Source organism: Temnothorax curvispinosus, unplaced genomic scaffold (assembly GCF_003070985.1).
Source record: "Temnothorax curvispinosus isolate PA1 unplaced genomic scaffold, ASM307098v1 QBEX01003544.1, whole genome shotgun sequence".
NCBI classification, from domain to species: Eukaryota; Metazoa; Arthropoda; class Insecta; order Hymenoptera; family Formicidae; genus Temnothorax; species Temnothorax curvispinosus.
The window spans coordinates 280,623-298,867 of record NW_020213324.1 but is presented as its reverse complement, the minus strand read 5'-3'; the positions used below and the strand labels follow the sequence as shown (position 1 = coordinate 298,867).

Below are 18,245 nucleotides of genomic sequence, written 5' to 3'. Positions count from 1 at the left end.
TTTTTTTTCGTTATGTCAAATGGGTCCCGTTAGCCGCTAATCGCTTCATTTATCGCCACTAGCCCGAATTAAATGCGTCGACTGTGTTCTCAATAACGTGCTCATTAACGAGGACGAGGACGATGACGACGACGACAACTTTATCTAGCTAAACATCGAAGAACATCGAACTGTTTATGCGTGTTCAAGTCCCTGCAGTCAGTCTGAATCTAATTGACAATTGTGTATACCGAAGGTATGTGTCTCCTTGTTGTGCTGCTTGCTTGAGTTTGTCCCTCCTCTTCTCCTCGAATCTCTTCTCTTTTTTTTTTTACATTCAGTTCGCTAACGATCGCTAATATCGACTACGTGTGTATGCGTAGGTACATACATGTTATAAAGTTACCGAGCGTACGATTTTCAGCGTGGATCTTCGCTACTCTCATTTGTGTGGGGATGTCTTTTATATATATATACAGACTACACACGTACTCATAGTTTTAGAGCGTAATATATGCGGGGTGTTCCATCATTCTTGCAATTCCAACTTGTTAATATTCACACAATCTTCCTGTTCCTTTTTGTGACTAACAACTGGATATAGACATATCTCATTTTAAGGGATGTCAGAAACCATTGGTGAATCTTAAGGAGATGTTTTGGTGTTAGAACACCTTCCTTCCAAATAAAAAAATCAGTTTTGCTGGATCTGTGTAAAAAAACTAGGGAAAAAATGCATTAAACGTTAAAGCAGAAATATAAGTTTTATCCATAAGAGCTAAACGTGATATTAAGAAAAATATCAAACCAAGTAATTTTGCTGAAACATTCCCCATTATCGACGTCAGAAAGTATAGTTAAAAAAAGATCTGATAATATCTTCTTAATAGAAACATCACAAATTTGATACTGTTACTGATACATTCTATCAGATTAATTAAATACATATTCAGAAGCAATTAAAAAATAAGACTTTATGTGTTTATATGTGATTCTCAAAGAATCTTTTTGTGTATAATATTGCCGCAATGAAATCATTCCTTAAATCTTCAACTTATCAAATAGTCGATTATTAAAGACTGACACGAGTTAAATGGAACACCCCGCATATCCCTGTATATCCTTAATTTTTAGAGACTAACACAACCGTTATCATCCTGCAGTTTGGACATAGAGAAGCACGAATGTTCTATTGTTAGAACGCGTAGTAACTCTTCGTTTTTACTTCCAAGCGGTGAAATAACATCGGTTGTGTGTTCAAACTGCGAAGTATTTTTATAACGCTAGTTCATTGTAACGCATCCGCAAATCGGATATGTACGGATATGGATGGTGGCATATTTCTCTCAGGATCTAAGTTTCGTCACGCTGTTAATGTAAAAGCTGTATCTTCTGTTATTGAAAAATACAATGTGCCGAAAATTGCATAATCATGATAGTTAATTCAACGATTTCTTGAAAGAGTCTCACGGAGGTGTCCTATAAACGTGCGCTGGCCGAAATACGCTCATACATATATACAACAGGAAACGTCGTTCGTTACAATTGGGATTTCTTTTTCTAGTCTCATTTGCTACGTTCAGTGGCGGATTGGAACATGTCGGGGCTCTGAACGTTGCTCCAAACAACGCATAACTCATAAATTCTCTAACATTCTCTTACACAACAAGTCATATAATATAAAATCACACATTATTTAAAAAAAGACCATAGGAGCAATTTAAATGTCTGATATTTAAACACTACGAGTATCAATCAATCGTATAATTTATTTCAATTGTTTTCTGTAAGATCGCAAAAACATTTACCGCGCCTAATGAGTAATCCGCCACTGGGTACATTTTAGTTTACTTCTACAGAGGCAGTACCGCGTGTTTCTTTGAAATACTCTAGATAATCTGTATCTGCCGCGCACTCCTACATCCGATATAGAAGACGCTTTGCGGAAGAAGAAAAGCGAAATCTCACTCTCAGATGATAGCGAGAAGCGTCATTCGCGCATTGACATACGATATATGATATCAATAGGTGTGCAAGAAGACTTGGCACACTATCACGCACATAAATATAACTATCAATTAGCAAACATTATCCGTAGTAGTTCCCTAGGCGTGTAAATTAAATCTTACGGATATCTTTTTTATCACCTCCTGGTTTGCAAAGTTCACAGTACGAGATGCTGAAACAATATAGACCTATCGAACTCGTCTCGGTGGCGTTGGCCGACCGGAAGATCACGCACACATATATTATCGGTTCTGCTTATGTGTTACGGCTCGACCGCGAATGACAAACGACAACGAAAGACACGCAAGAAGTGCGAACGACGAAAACGAAGAAAAATAAAAAATCAACGAAAAGCTCGTTTCCCAGAAATACTTAATGTTTTATTTTCGTTACAGTGCACATTGACATCTTAATTTCTTTTTTTTTTTTTTCACATTAAGGCGAGGATCATGAGTAATTCTTTTCCCTTCATTTGGCTTATCGTTATCGTCACCTGCTGTCGGATGCAGCACGTACTTCGCTCTTTCTCGCACACAGATGCTATTATCCTGACCGCGCATTTCGAATCCGTCTGTTCCTCGAGCAACGTTCCCGCAATCGCACGCAATCGCTTCGCGGATCAAGGAAGCGAAAATATCTTTATCTCGAGGTATGTTTTGTGTTTATGTATATATATATATATGTATATATGGTGTACATGACGACGTCGCGTATGCAACCACGTGGTACCGTCGAAGCGACTCGATAAATCATCTAGGAGCGCAACTGCTTTTTTCTTTTTTTTCTTTTCACTTAATATCACATGATTACGCCTAGTGTCTAATTTACGCTCTAAGCAACTCTAATCGTACGCAACGTGTTATTATGTGTCGCATTTGAAGTGTACAAATTCGAGACTGCTACCCTAGTGAAGCCGGTAGTGCTGCACGTTGACTTGATACTTTGTTTGTGCTTCGTCGACATCGTGGGATCGAGAGAACCAATCCCGATAGATTATAGGATTTCGCTACATGCACGCGAAAAATGGACTCTATGCTCACTCGTGTTGAGTTTTGTGAGGATCGGTAAAGTCTATATTTTTTAACGTCTACCATCACACGTCTTAACATCCGTTTCGCATCGCGTGGAAAATTAAACCCTCATCGAAACTGTGTCAGTTTCAAATTCTCATTAAGTGTCACACACTGTACTCTGCCCAGTCGGTGGCTTTAATCACGCGCTTTCTTTTCTTTTTTTTTTTATAGTGCGTCTTGTAACCAGTGCGCGAACACTTGGGTCTCGTTCTTCTGTTAGGATATCTTGGATCGACCGTTCAGTCTTTCGAACGTTTCTCCGATGGTGTACATCGGCAGAGAGGAATCTGTGTGTCACAAGTGAGAAAGAGGTAAACAGGTAAAGGTAGATAAAAAGTTTTCTGCGTGTGTTTTATTGTGCTCGCGTGTGTAAGTTGTGTTGTCGTTAGTATAATAAGCACTCTTGGTCGTCGTGTGCGGCCCTGCTGATCGGTAACCGACCAGCAGAGGAACGCCTTCGTTAAGATTACGAGGATCCCGTAATCGCATATACAAACAATACAACGCGTGGTCTCTCGTAGAATAGAAATTGTATCTAGAGTAATTATGGGGAGAAGGAGAAAGATATACGGCGGTGTCGTCGTTAGGTCTACGTGGTATAAAATATGTGATTTGTTCAAGGTGGTGAGTCAGTGACACGCGCCAAACGTGGGTCTTCTCAAACGGTTGCAACTCAGTCACAATGTTCATAACTTAATGTATTAGAAAAGTTCGTCCGATCTCGCGCAATACGACAATTGATAAAACGCTTTTGCACATTTTCCCTTCTTTTTTGCGCTTGAAGATCGCTCGCCTTGCGCGCATTACAAGATTTTGTTCTCCTCACTTTCTCTTTGCAAATAGACAATGCGCGCCAAATAGACACACACGCTAGGTTTTAACCTGGCGACGCTCGCGCGCGATAGAGATTATAAGCTCGAACAGTGTGTGATTGTGTGTATAATCGGTCGTACAAAGTTGGACTAGGTCTAAAAGAGTATCGTAACGCGAGTAGAACGCGATGATTCCTCGTCCGATGTGCTATCTAAAGTGATTGATCGTTTGCATCAGGGGATTCGTACGCTGGTAGGAAGATGGATTCACGCTCGAGATACTCGCTTCATATCCGCGAGTACACTTGGCGGAGGGAGACAAAGAGAGCGAAGCAGGCACAGGCATGTGTGTTCGTTGTGGTCACTCGTGACTCCAAAGCACATTTACTAATTTACTGACGACAAGATTCGCGAATACGCTCTGACTTAAGTCAATCCACAACATCATTGACTTCTCGTTCGACTTCACGTTCCTCTTCTAATCGTAAGGTCAGCTCGAGGTATCTCCTTTCTTTAAAACTACATTTTTTTTTCTCAGATCATGGATCATTATATTCGGTTGCGCGAGAGCACGCTTCCCGCAATCTGTGTATCAATCCTCATGTGTATGCATGTAATATGTATATACGTGTCGCGTATACGTTTCTTGGTTCTCAATAAACATCTGCATTATACATGACGAGCTACACAGCGTTCCGCAAAGAGTTCTCTCTACTTGTACCGTCAAAATCAATCATTGCAACACGATCATAATATGTATATATATGTATATATATATATTTACATTTACTATCTACATTATCTACACATCAACAAACTGTTAGTTTTAGCATCTTCATCGTATTGAATTTGTAAATTGTTTTCTTTCAAACGTTATGTGTCTCGCCTCGCATTTACCATCCATATCTTTTCCAATCATTCACACTTTCATTCTTTCATCACCACCATCATTACTATAATCATCTGCATTATCATCATCATCATCATTATCATCATCATCATTATCGTAATTATCTTTATATTGGCGTTAGATGTGTAAACTCACGACTAGTTCGAAGTAACGATTATCGTATAAAGTAATCATAATTCTTCGACTCTCGGTCAATTCACAAATAACCGCAAATCAAATTGACGAACGACATTCAATTCGCAACAACAACTCATTCAACAAAATATAAAAAAAAATAAAATAAATATGCCAACTTAAAAAAAGACAGGGGAGTCGGGGGCAATTAACGATAATCAGTAGCTACGAGATACGCAGGTAGGCATGTTGCAGCACACGCTATGATCGCATAACTTCGGGCCATGACAGTCTCTTTTACAAACGTCCGCATCCCTTTCGAGGCTGCGTCTCGTCGCTCTCACCAATCTTCAGGCAATCGTTGTCTCTTCGTGTGGACATTGACGATTCTTTTCTTCTCAGAGAATCATCCTGTCTGGCACTGGGCGAGATTTCCCCAAATGGCGATCGAGTTAATCGAGGTGTCGTGACAACAACGACACACGACTCAACTCCTCCGACAATGTCCTTAGAATCGTTAGTCTTCCTCTAATCTCTCCTGGGAGCGAAACCTTCACAAGGCTCACGAGTTCAGGTTAAATTAGGCTGCGGTGATGGCGAAGGAGTGGCGGGCTGGGGATATGAGGCCGTGTCCTATATGAATGCCCAGCATTCCAATGTTTTAACGACAAAATCTTCGCGCGGCGCCAACGGCTCGTTGCCGTATGTGCTGCAGGATTGTGTCCTGCCCTGATACAGATCACCGTCCAGCCAAAGCCCAAACTTGCCGCTAAAAAAACGAGACCACTTTCGTAAAGCTCTCATCTAGTAAGGTAGTGGCACTTTTTTTAAAAATATGAGAAAAACTTACTCTCCAGCACCGATCGCTAAGCTCTCGTTGTTGCCCTTGATGAAATACAGGTTGTCCCCGGTCCAGTTGAAACACTGGAACCTCGGCGTAAACCTAAAGAGCAGGGACTCGCCGGTACCATAAAAGTGATCGCTCACGTGCAGAGAACACGAGGTCAGTGCACCAAACACCTGTGACAGAAAAAAAGTGATTCATAAAGACTGCGACACGGTAAATCCGAGAAAAAGAGTATTCGATGTTTGTACGCTTGTTATGAACTCTGAATAAACAGTCCGAATGAACGAGTTAGCGATAAACCAGTTTGGACGTATGCGGGATATTCACGAAGTAAGCCCAACGGGCGAACACAACTTTATGAAAATCCAATGTTAATCTCTCGCTCAGACTAATTATGATAATCGCGAAACTTTCTACTTCGGATTAATCAGGTCAGTTGTCCTCGACATTTTACTAGACTGAATGCTTTCCACTTATAATTAGTTCATCTTTCTGATAATTATATATACACAGTGCCAATTGGCTCAACAATGCGCGATCTTCTAATTAAATAATTATATTTTTAATATAATTATGTACCTATATTTTTAAAGCTTCTTAATATGCGTCAGACGCGTAGAATGCTATATACAATCTGACATTGACATAATATACAACGTAAAAACTAAATGTTTGCAATCGCAGATGTAACCGTTATATTGGTCGCAGAGTTTATTTTCCGGAGTCGCACTCTTGGGTCAAATTAAAACTAATTAGCCTCCCAATCGATTACAATTTGAATTACGAAACAAGGAACTTACATTGCCCTCCGTGTCCTCGATGACCAACAAGATCGGACTCTCGACCTTCGCCATTTTTCGATACATGCTGTTGAGACTGAAGCCGTGCTGGCTGGTGCTGAAGACGAGAGTCCACTGGTAACCCTCCGCTCTCGCGGGCAGATGACGGCAGAGCTGTTCCCTGTGCTCGTCGCTGAGTATTTCCGTCGTGCCGATGAGATCAGGCACAATGACATCGTTGTCCAAAGAAATGGCACTGTTCGCGTAAAGAGCTCGCCTGAACTCTTCGCTCATAGACAGTACCTGTGAATAAGGCAATGCGTCAATTAATAACGATATCGAGCGTATTCCTCGACAATGATGACGTATATCGCGAATTCTAATTGAGGAGGTAAGAAGTAAAGTCGTCTCTACCAATAGCGATTCCATGAAAAGATGATCGTGACACAAATGGATGTGAATAATGTTCTAAACGATGCTTTATTAGTATGTATGGAAGGCACGAATGTTTGAAGACATATGCGAAGTGGAGAACTCTCTCCTAATGTTCATTAAACACAGAAACTATCTTGCAACATGCACATGATGTCTACTCTGGATATGCTGAGTAAAACATTTTTGGAGTATCCTAAAAGTCGATCAGATATTGGATCAAAGTCAGGCAAGATGTTGAAGTAACAATTGAAGTGTATTGTATAATTGAATCGTAATACAGGATAAACGTAACATGTCCTTTTTAGCAAATATAATTGATATATATGGCTACCGTGTCTTGTTATATAACAGGTATATAAAATACACGTATAAAATTAATATACATATAATTTCGTGATATCTAGTAAATAAGTTGTTATTTTAACAAATTAAGAATTACCTTCTATAAAAATATTTCAGTTTTATCCTGCCTGACTCCAAATTCCGAAGAATTCTACGTGGAATTTGCCGTATCTCTCGTGAAATTGGAAAACAAGTGCTGCTAATAGGGAAATTAATTGTTGTCGACGTCCCTTTGGCTTCTGACCTCCTCGGTTTAACTAAATCTAAGCACATTTAGGGCACTACCACATCCAAGTGTCGTGTTGTACTCCGTTAACTACGATCTCACGTAACCACAGTGGGTGTTGCGTTTATTCAAGTCAATTGCCGGATAATTATTAACGTGGGAGGCCACCGTGAAATGTGTGCTAATATTAAATTACTTTTGTTCGTCGACCGCCATCACACGGAGTCGCTTAGCTTCGCGCCACGCATGATAATGCAATACGCGCGCGAGAGAGAGAATGCAAAGCCACGCGGTGCACACTGCATATCTATACGGAGAGCAGCCGATGATAGAGAACCCGAATCGTAGAAGCTACTGTAAACGGACGGCCTTGGAATAAAATCGTGTATCGGAGCGATTGAACGCCGCGCATCGATTGTCGCGTTGAACCCGAAAGTCGATGCATAAATAATGAGTAGAGCACCGATGTCAAGTAGATGGAAATAATTTATAATAGATTCCAGTATAACTGAAGCTCGAAACAACGTAATAATTTTCTGAATTAGAATACAAATTTAAAAAATATAATCGAATTTAATAGCTACTAAGGATTTATATAAAACGATAAATATTTATTTAATAATTTGGAAATATTAAGATTAAAAATAAAAATTATTTAAAAGCGAAACAAGTATTAACATTTTTATGATAAATTTAATTACTGTTCCATTTTATCCCGATGATCCACCTGACTTTATTTATTAAAACGTAATTCACTCTATGGAATTTTTATTAAGAAGGAGGAAAATTAAGGATGCTAACAAATCGAATAAAAAATCTTCGGGAATGCAATGAAAAATTGCGTTCTCGATGTGCTGAATATATATTGCTAATCGTCATAAAATCGCGAAAAATATTATATCTTGTAGGGTAGGAATGTAGATTGCTGGTCCGTGGGCAATCCCACGCATCGTTAACACGCGACACGGTGTGTTAAATTTTTGAAGAGGTACATCATCGATCGATCCGAATAATAGAGCGACCGCGCAAGTTCGTACACCTGGGGACGATAAGTTCGATAACGATTTTCACGTACGCCTACCCTGGACACGGCACGTGTTGTTGCGACGTTTTTACAAAATTGGTATAATTTAGTAATTCTTAGTATTGATTGTGTGTATCGCTGTATATGATAACAAAATGTGCTTCTGACAGCTGTTATAGATATTGCTTAATACAGATTGGAGACATGAGTGAGGGAAATAAAACATTAACGATTATATCATATGTTTACACTGCGGATGACACACAAAGCGTATTTGGGAGATGTCTGGATATGTGTATTTTCACATTCTTTTACATTTGAAAATCTGTTGCGTGTATTGTTTATAGATATGCGTCATTTATGAAAAAAAATTTATGCGATTTACTTCTCTCGACCAACATTACGTAGTTTCTAAAATTAATTTAACTTTCTTTTTGCTCTACTGAAGGTGCATATGTGATTTTTGTTTATCTTGTAATAAACTTCGAGATGAATCGGAAAAGATTCATTACTACCATTCTGGCGTTACATATTTTAGTTAGCTGAGTATTAAATTTTCGAAGACTATCCGAATGACGTCAAAAGAATATCGAAGTTGAGTCGTAGGTTATCGTTGAAATTTTATATAAATAAAATCGCCATTTATTATATGTTCAATTCTTTTGCGATAGTGCAAAAGTGATAAAACACTTAATGCAAGAGTAATAAAACACTAAATTGGTATAATGGACTTTATTGTAAACGAACAAAAATAATGCGGTGATATTTCGGGTGGCATTGCACATCGATTACCTCTTACTGTGTGTGTTCCCGTTATTTATGTTACATATGAGTTGACTATAAAAAATTGTGCTCCAAAGATACCGTCTGTTTTGCTGCTAATGTTTTGAACATTATCAATCATTATCGAGCAAACCTGTCGTCCTTGCGTAAAAAAGAAAAAAAATCCGATAAACTTTGATCTCGCGATTGGAAAAATTTTAGCTTTTATACGAATGTTTGTTATGGGTGGCAGCTGCCTTGACTTCCTCAGATAATATTATTCGAACATTTAAGATGTCTGATGAGGAGGAAGATCAACAAGAAGATCAACAGAGCTAGAGGAGCTGAACTTTTCCTCGTTGAATTTTTGTTCTTTGCTATAAGATTATATTAATACACAAATATATTAACATAAATATATCGATATATTATAATTGACATTAATATATCGATGTTAATAATAACAAACTGTAGAGAGTCCCAAAAGCAATTTAATTTTACCTTTTATCTACAAGGCATTATTAGAACCTTCGCTAAAGTTTTTGAAAGGCAATAAACAAGTAATAAAATTTACAACAAAATTACGTAAATAGGTGCAAGTTAATGACCATGTAATTCAGATTCTCTTCGATCTGCACAAGGGAAAAAAGATCTAGAATTTGATATCCTGGACCCCACATTTATTTCTTCATGTTCCTGTACGCGGGAAGAGCAGCCAAGCGTTTATTTATACATAAAGATTGCATTATCGCGGCATGCGGGAGCCTATCGTACTTTTGACATTCGTCTCTCACACGGACGGACGGATATAAAAATGTCGTCACTGCCGGTCAATCAGTTCTTCACTGCGAAGTTTTTCAAAGCTCATTATCATTATCGACTACTTCACTGGACGCATTGCGTTAATTTTAATTTGATAGCGACACGCTGTTCCAGATGTTCCGCGCAAACAGCTCGTTAGCTAGTGCAATTATCGACTTTTTAATAAATTAACCGCGGGGGAACAATAGTGATCTTTATAAACCTTTTCCTAACTATTTATATGGAGATAAAAAGTACCACGTGACGATTCATCGTCTATTTTATAAAGATTACCCTCCGAATTCTGATATAGATTTCTATGGCTCATATTTAGATATTATATATTTTAATAAGAGCAACATCTTTAACAATTATCCATAGCTTAAAAATATATATAACAAAATATTTCGGATTTCAAGAATAATCCTTAATCAAAATCAAAATATTATAATCAAATCGATAAGCAAGCAAAATGCAAATTTGCAGAATTAATTTGAATAATTATATTGAAATCATCGATAAAGATTTAACTGATGTTTTTATCGATATAATTTTATCAATATCAAATTAGACTAATAAATTAAAACATATAACATTTAACATGTACGAATTTATCGACTTCTGTATATTAGTACTTGAAAACACAATTTCTATTTAACAGGTGAATTTTCGGAAGATAATGAAATTATGTCTACTTAGATATACAATAAAAACGGAACTAATATTAATCAAAAATAATACTGAACGAATAAAAATATTTGATAAAAATATTTGACTTATCAAGTAAAAAGTTCGTGCAGTTCTCAATTTAAAAGCCACTTCTATAAATTGCTTTTTATGTTGTAATATTTGGCAGTGCGCAAGTTTTAATCTGCATTATGACATACGTACTAACTTCAGATAATCGCTGTTGACTACTTGACTTGTTGCGTAAATTTTTCAAGTGTTGTCCACACGCGAACTGTTTTGATTACCTGATGATACATGGATATATACACACACATCGGTAAATACAAACTGTGTCAAGCGCGAACTTGGTCCTGATTAAATCCGATATTAGCAAAATGATGATAATAAATTAATAAAATCTTTATCTCGATGATTTCAATATAATATTAATACTTAGAAGAATAATTTCTTATGTTTCATATACGTATATAAAATCAAAGTGGCTTTTCAAACGAGAAAACAACTGGTTTCTTTGCAATTCTAGTTCCTATATAGTATAAGTACTATAGTTTGATTATTGTTCTACGAGTTTTTTATAAGAGTATAAAAATGAAAAGTGTGACATCTCGCGTTCTTGTCACATCGCGCAACTTAAGCCTCTTGCACAATATTGGCGATAGCGATAGCGAGTTCCCGACAAAGCTATACCTTTGTCGGCAACTTTGTCGCTGTCGCTATCGCTATCGCTATCGCCTAGCTATTGTGCAAGGGGCTTTATAATCTTAATATACGCTCCGCGACATTCGTCTGCGATTATTACGTCGAGCGATGCAATACCTAGCAATAACAACATTGAGGTGGCCACGCGCGCGCGATCTGAAATCCGAGAAATATGTACGGAATCAATCGATCTCCGCGCGGAGGTCATCGCAATAAGATAAGAAGAGCAGATTAAAAGAGTTTCGTGGAAAAACATATATAGATACACAATGTCCCAAAGATATAATAATCTTAAAAAAAAAACCTTCAGATAAGTCAAGGGTCAAATCAAATTGCGAAAATTATATGCAATACAAAATCGCCTTCGGCCTAGAGGCAAATCTAGCACAGATTAATGAAGATTAATGAAGTCATTTCAAACGTTTATTGTAAGCTGTTTTATATCTCAGATGTCATAATAACTGTTATTAATATAGAAATCTAATAAAGAATCTTTTTATTCTCACTTCTTGTTTTTCCATTAATGATATAATAGCGCGATAAAAACAATTGAAGACACAATGGAAACTTGGAGACCATTCCACGTGATGCGTCACAAAAGCCGAGACTTTCACGTGCTCGTATAGAAAAATAAGTTACAAGAAACCATCTTTAACGCTTCTTTTCAGATACGTGCAGGCCAGGTATCAAAATAGAACGCGGAAGAACACGTCCCCCCATTCCTCTGACAGGTTAACGACCGTGAAAAGCCCATTAGTCAGGCGTTAGTGAGTTAATTTTACGATTGAATTCGCTACTGCAAAAAGAAACATAAATCAACCGTTTTACAAACGTCTTAAAGAAATTAACTAATCTTTCGTTCAAAAATAACATACACATCACTATGGTCTAAGAGTGGTCTAAAGTCTAAATCATAAAGATTTATATCTTGCTTCTAATTTATTACCGTGTGAAGCAAAAATCGAATGACAAAAAGTCGAATTTTCTGTCACTCTCGGAATGTCTTATTTCTTAAGACACACATCCTTTTATGCAATAAACAAACTGTGTTTCGTTGCGATTTACTCGTTAAGGAGACGCGAAGAATGACAATATCTAACTAAATTTGCGGACTCGTGAGAATAATTGCGCACTCACAGCGGCCGCTTTAACTCGAAGGAATATCTAACAAACGCGTGGAAATGTTTTTATCGGCCACGCGATTTAAATCTCTTTGAGATCAATTAGACTGATTTCGGACTTTTTGGGTTAATTTGATTGAGTCCGATTAAAAGAATACTCTTGTGTATGATGAGAGTAACAACCAAAAATTATGATAACGTAATTATTTTCGTCAATTATCTGATTGTACACAAATAACATAATTTATGTTATCATTATTTGTAAATTACATGCGTGGAAATATAAAGGCTTTTAGTGGCTAATAAATTAACGTGTCCGATTTTACGGGAATTTCGAATAATTTAAGCTCCAAACATAAATATATATATATATAGTGTAATATTTATTTTAACATATTTTGTTAGTACATATTAGATATGTTCCAATGTTGTATAAAGCATATTAATGATATCCTATGTCGTAACGTAAATTATTATTGCAAACAATTATTATTATAATTAGGAATTACGTTGATTAATAATAAAACTCACCGTAAGCATTCTCGACGAATGCTGAAAGACATAATTCAGAATGGGGCACGGATCGACCGTCATTATCGATGCAATGAAGTCTAGACGTTATCGTAGCTTCTCGCTATAAACTTTGAACTCTTGGATATCGTCGATGAAAATATTTCCGATATTTAACTTCAAACTGCGACTTCACAAATCACGCTCTCGTTTTTGGTTTCAATTGAGGACTACAATTGTGCTATCGATTAATTAAGAAAATTCCACGTTTTCGCCTCCACGGAGCTAAAAATCAACACGACACAAAATTTTTGATTCAGTTATACCGATTGGACTGACATGTAGATTTTTCTTTCACGCGATTTTCCTTTACACGTAAAGGATCAAACGGCAGTAGCGAGGTTCGTGCGATCGGCAGGACGAATCGATCGAGACTGAATGATGTTGGAGGCGCTCGGTCCGATTTCTTTCGGTGACCATCGCGCGAGAAACTTCACAAAAAAAAATCTTTCATCGGGATCCGTTTCCGGTCTCCCTTCTTCCCGCTTAATGTCAAGTACACATAAATTCCCGCCGAATGCTCGCGTTGGCCTCGAGTGCACTACTATCGTGCGCGATCGTCCTTCGATCTCCTAGCCGTCCTGATGCGACTCTGATAGCGACCGGGGGCCGTGTTAACGAACCGCGTGAAGAAGGAGAAGCCGCCATCGGTGTCATTCGATCTGCCAAAACTGCGTTTAATAACGCCGGCGTTAATGACGCTCGTAATAACGAACTTCCGCGTGCCGTTATGAGATTTCAGATGGATTTCCGTATACTTATCTCCGCGAGGTTCAAGCAATTTCTTTTTACGCAAGGACAAAATAACTCAGGAAGACTCTCGTAAGTAAATGCACGACATATCGTTGTCGATGCATAACGGAAAATTTTAAATACATGCCAAAGTTGCACAAATGATGATTAGATATAGTCTAGGAAAAATTAGTTAAAGTTATGGAAAAAATAAGGTCAATAAAAATAAGTACAAATAAAAAATAAGATAGTAAGAGGATATCTAATTAAATCGTTATTGCCTTTTAGTATAGTTTTAAATTCAAAGAAAATTTCGTCCAAGCTAGAATGTGCAAATCACCACTTTCTTCCAATAATTAAACGAAACGGATAAAAAGTTTCAACAGGTTCGAGCAAGTGCTTCATCATTTCTGACACATTAGTCAGCCAGGATTAACAATTCGACAAAAAATGCATTACTTTGATAGATGGTCACGTACACCTCGCGGTCGCTTATCTCACACGCTGCTTTTATTTCGCGAAAGATTTTCCGCGATTAAAATGTATGATGCTATAAGGCTAAGAATAAATCATCATTAGATTAAAATGAATACCGAACAGGGGTACGCGGTATATTCCATGTATTCATTCCGATTACTCTAATACGAGATGTGATCGTGTCCGGTCGCGTTTACATATGCTAATTTTATGAATAAATTGTCTTGTACCAGGCGAGACAAGTCATCATTAATCAGAGATGGGAAAAACATTAAATGCCACTGATTCGCGCAAGTCGATGAAGATTTCAGCCGAGGCGAGTTTATACACAGGATGTTCAGACGCGTCTATTTAGTCGAACGAAACGATATTTTCCGTAAAAAAAAAAGAACTGTGCAGTAAAACTGCGAAGACTGTTTATAAAACGCGCGGGACACCGTGCGCGTACATTACGTAATTTCTATTCAGAGATCGCGAGCGAAAGAATGCTCAGATTATGTGCAGTATTTGTTTTTTAGTCAAACTTTAATTAAGACCGTGGAGAGACGGAAGCGAGCCGAACGAAAAATATAGATCACCCGTTACGAGAGATAATAAGGCTCGCGGAGCGAGGACATAAATTGCTTTCAATTGCGAACCGACTACAACGTGATCCGCTAATCGAAATTTCCTGGCAGTTTGCTACGCAAGGAGTGTTATTGTGGGACATAATGCGTGAGCACAGAGGACATTTATGTCGTAAGTAGCTAAGCACAATTATATAATTTCGCAAAAAAGTGACGACGTCGCTTTTATAATTTTGACTGCGCGACATTACGTAAGTCACGCATTACGTCAGTCCACGGGAAATATGTTGAAATACTTAAGTATATATTAAAGCGCGAGTGTCGCCATTATTTTTATATGTCCACTAAATTATCTGATTATATAGAGTGTAATAATTACATTTAAGCTCAATCAAAACTTAAATTAAGATCATCTCCTTTATACATGACAAAAACAAAAAATAAATAAAAAAAAGAAATATCTATATAAGTATTACAAAAATTATTTAAGCTCCAAAACAATCAGCAAATGTTTCGCTTCCTTCTTGAGAAACAATTATAAGATACATGATGCATACTCTGAAATAATCATCCGTAGAAACTTGATCATCCCGCATACGGAAAGCTCGTAAAAGGCATTAAAAGCCAGCCACGAATGTTAACATTCAAGGAGACCAGGAAACGGCTACCAAAAGATCGCGAAGGGTGACCGCGATCGTTATTGACAATCGCGCGGCGCGAAATTGTCTGCCGATTTCCTTTACAATTCCGAGATAACAGCTGGGAAATAAATATGAAAGTTAATGAGCCTGCGACTTGAATGCGCGTCGGCGCACGCGAATGCCATTTCATATTAAGCGTGCTATTTATCCCGCAACATTTCTAAACAGAACGCAGCATAACTATTATGAGGCTTAATTACATGTATAAATACAGGTTACTTTATCTTTTTTTAATGAAATGCAAGATTACATCAGAATCCTAAAATTTTTCCACAAATTTGTATCTGCCAAATAAACATTATTTTCTACTTTACGACTATTTATAAAAAATATGTAGTTTTACAAAAAAAAATTTGTATTTCTGAAAAACATGTTTAACTATAAATATAAAACATTTAAATTGCAAACTATTCATCTTTGATGTAATAATCATTAATTATTTAATTTTAATGTAACGTAATAACGTTGATCACGTTTTTTTTGCTGGAAAAAATAATTTGCTATCACATCGTGAACAATTAAGATAAGTAGAAACATTAATTAAATAATTTAACTAATTTTACTTTCCGATATTTTATAAACAAAATGTAAAATTATATGCAAAACGCATGTAAAAAGTTTTATCAAAGATTAATATTGAAAGAAATATAGTTCTTGGTAAAAATTCGAAAAAAATAAGTCCGAGAACAAGCCCATGATACACATATATTTAATATAGAAAGAAGTATGTTGTATAACGTGATGGTTTATCTATGCAAATAATACCGGTCATGAGTCATCAGTTAAAAAAAAATAATTCGATAAAAATACGAGAACAACAATTTTCGGTTTACAACGATAATTGTTGGAACGATAAATAACGGAATAATTGACACAACTGACCCCAAATGAAAATCGCGTCGTGTTTATCATGCCAATGCACAGAATACATTACATACGAATTCGGGAATAGGTACACTCATCCTAACTAGAAATTTTCATAAAAATCATTCTTAAGAGCATATTTTACGCGTTATCTATCTATTTGTTGTTTCTACATCATTTGTCAAGTTTTACTTCAAATTCCAAGAAACATAAAGAATCAACCAGCACTAACTCACAATTAATGACACTTTTCTTTGTTGATAATATCAGAACTTAAAAGAAGAAATGGCCATTTATAGTTAATTTAAATTGTCGGCAACTCGGTTAAATCGACTTCTCTTTGCAAACATTGGTTCGTTAAGTTTATTATTTTAATAGCGATAATAATAATAACAAGAATACGCGTCCTAATTTCATAGCCATTATTTATAACATTCCATTATAACTGATGTGTTCATAGCCATTATAACTGATGTTTCGACATTTATATTAAAACAAAATGAGCAAAAAAATCGATTCTTATAAATATTTCTACTACGAAACTCATTCTTACTATTATTTATATTAATTATTGCGGCAAAACTAATGCTTCGGAATAGATCTTTTCCACGAATTCCATTTGTCTTTCGTAGCATAAGCACCGGTATGTCATTGCATTATACAATGGCTGGAAAGTTTCGAGAATAAATTTATTATAGATAAGCCAAGAAAATTTGGTCAATTTTGTTTCCGTGAGAATGAGTTTATTCCTGTACGTGTTCAAATTTCTTACATCCCTACTCGTAACGAAAGTTGAGATATAAAAAAAAAACACAATTTTCGAGAGCGCTAAGCCATTATTTTGTTATATCAAGAATTCCTTTCCTTCTGAACTTTCTTAAATAATCCTAACTATTTATTAGATTTGACGATCGCATTACTTTTAGGCCCGGTTGCACCAATGTCGCATAACTTTAACCTTAGCTTAATTCACTCTTCTTCTTCTTAACTCACGTCTTTTTTTAACTGTCACCCTTAAAAAAAGAGACGAAGAGTGAGTTAACCTAAGGTTAAAGTTATGCGACGTTGGTGCAACCGGGCCTTAGTGCTCAATGCCAATTATAATAAATTTGTTGCTGCATAGGTATCCAACATTTTAATGTTTGTTGCAAATTTGTTTTCATTACTCGGGAAAAAATTTTCATATGTAATTATATAAAAAATAAGTCCATATGTGTTTTCTTATGAAAATTTTTTTTCTTGGGTATAAAATCATGAATACATTTCTAAAACTCACTCAAAATACTCGAGCGATGTTTAAATGTCAAGAGGGCAAGATATGAAATTTTTCTATCTTTTCCTTCGAAAAATTTTCATCTATTTTATACCTAAACACTACCTGCTGTTTCAAACGCAAGCTGCTATGCAAGTGATAACCGGCATATTATCAGTCGAATGATATTGCCACAATTCAACCGACTATAACTTCTAAGTGGCGCATTTTACAGTGACAGTCTCTTTGGTTCGGTGAAAGGTGAGCTTAGGCTCGACCAAAGACCGGTTGTTAAATACGTCTCATGCAAAGCGCCGCTCTTCTCGAGTCATTAATGTGCAAATTATGCGAAATAGATCGCAAGCGAACGCACGACTTTTATGTATATAAACGCGAATTGTTAAAGTTTCCGTCGTAAACATTAAGTCGGATAGCATCATACGCAAATAATTGTTTATCTTG

The 18,245-nt window shown here is 36.6% G+C and overlaps 1 protein-coding gene across 18 annotated transcripts in view; it reads right to left on the bottom strand.

Annotated features, from left to right (window-relative positions):
- Nucleotides 1-1,441: 1,441 nt before the first annotated feature.
- LOC112452622 (TLD domain-containing protein 2) overlaps nt 1,442-18,245 on the bottom strand; it is a 143,968-nt gene continuing 127,164 nt past the window's right edge. For 15 of the 18 annotated variants that reach the window (XM_025012925.1, XM_025012929.1, XM_025012921.1 and 12 more), the window contains 3 exons: nt 6,543-6,824; nt 5,746-5,915; nt 5,529-5,664 (listed from right to left, as the gene is read on the bottom strand). In XM_025012925.1, the coding sequence (XP_024868693.1) occupies nt 5,529-5,664; nt 5,746-5,915; nt 6,543-6,824 (588 nt within the window). Of the gene's footprint in view, nt 5,665-5,745; nt 5,916-6,542; nt 6,825-7,395; nt 7,999-13,152; nt 13,636-18,245 lie in introns of those variants that run through there. The other 3 variants (XM_025012932.1, XM_025012933.1, XM_025012914.1) reach the window with 3 other exon arrangements.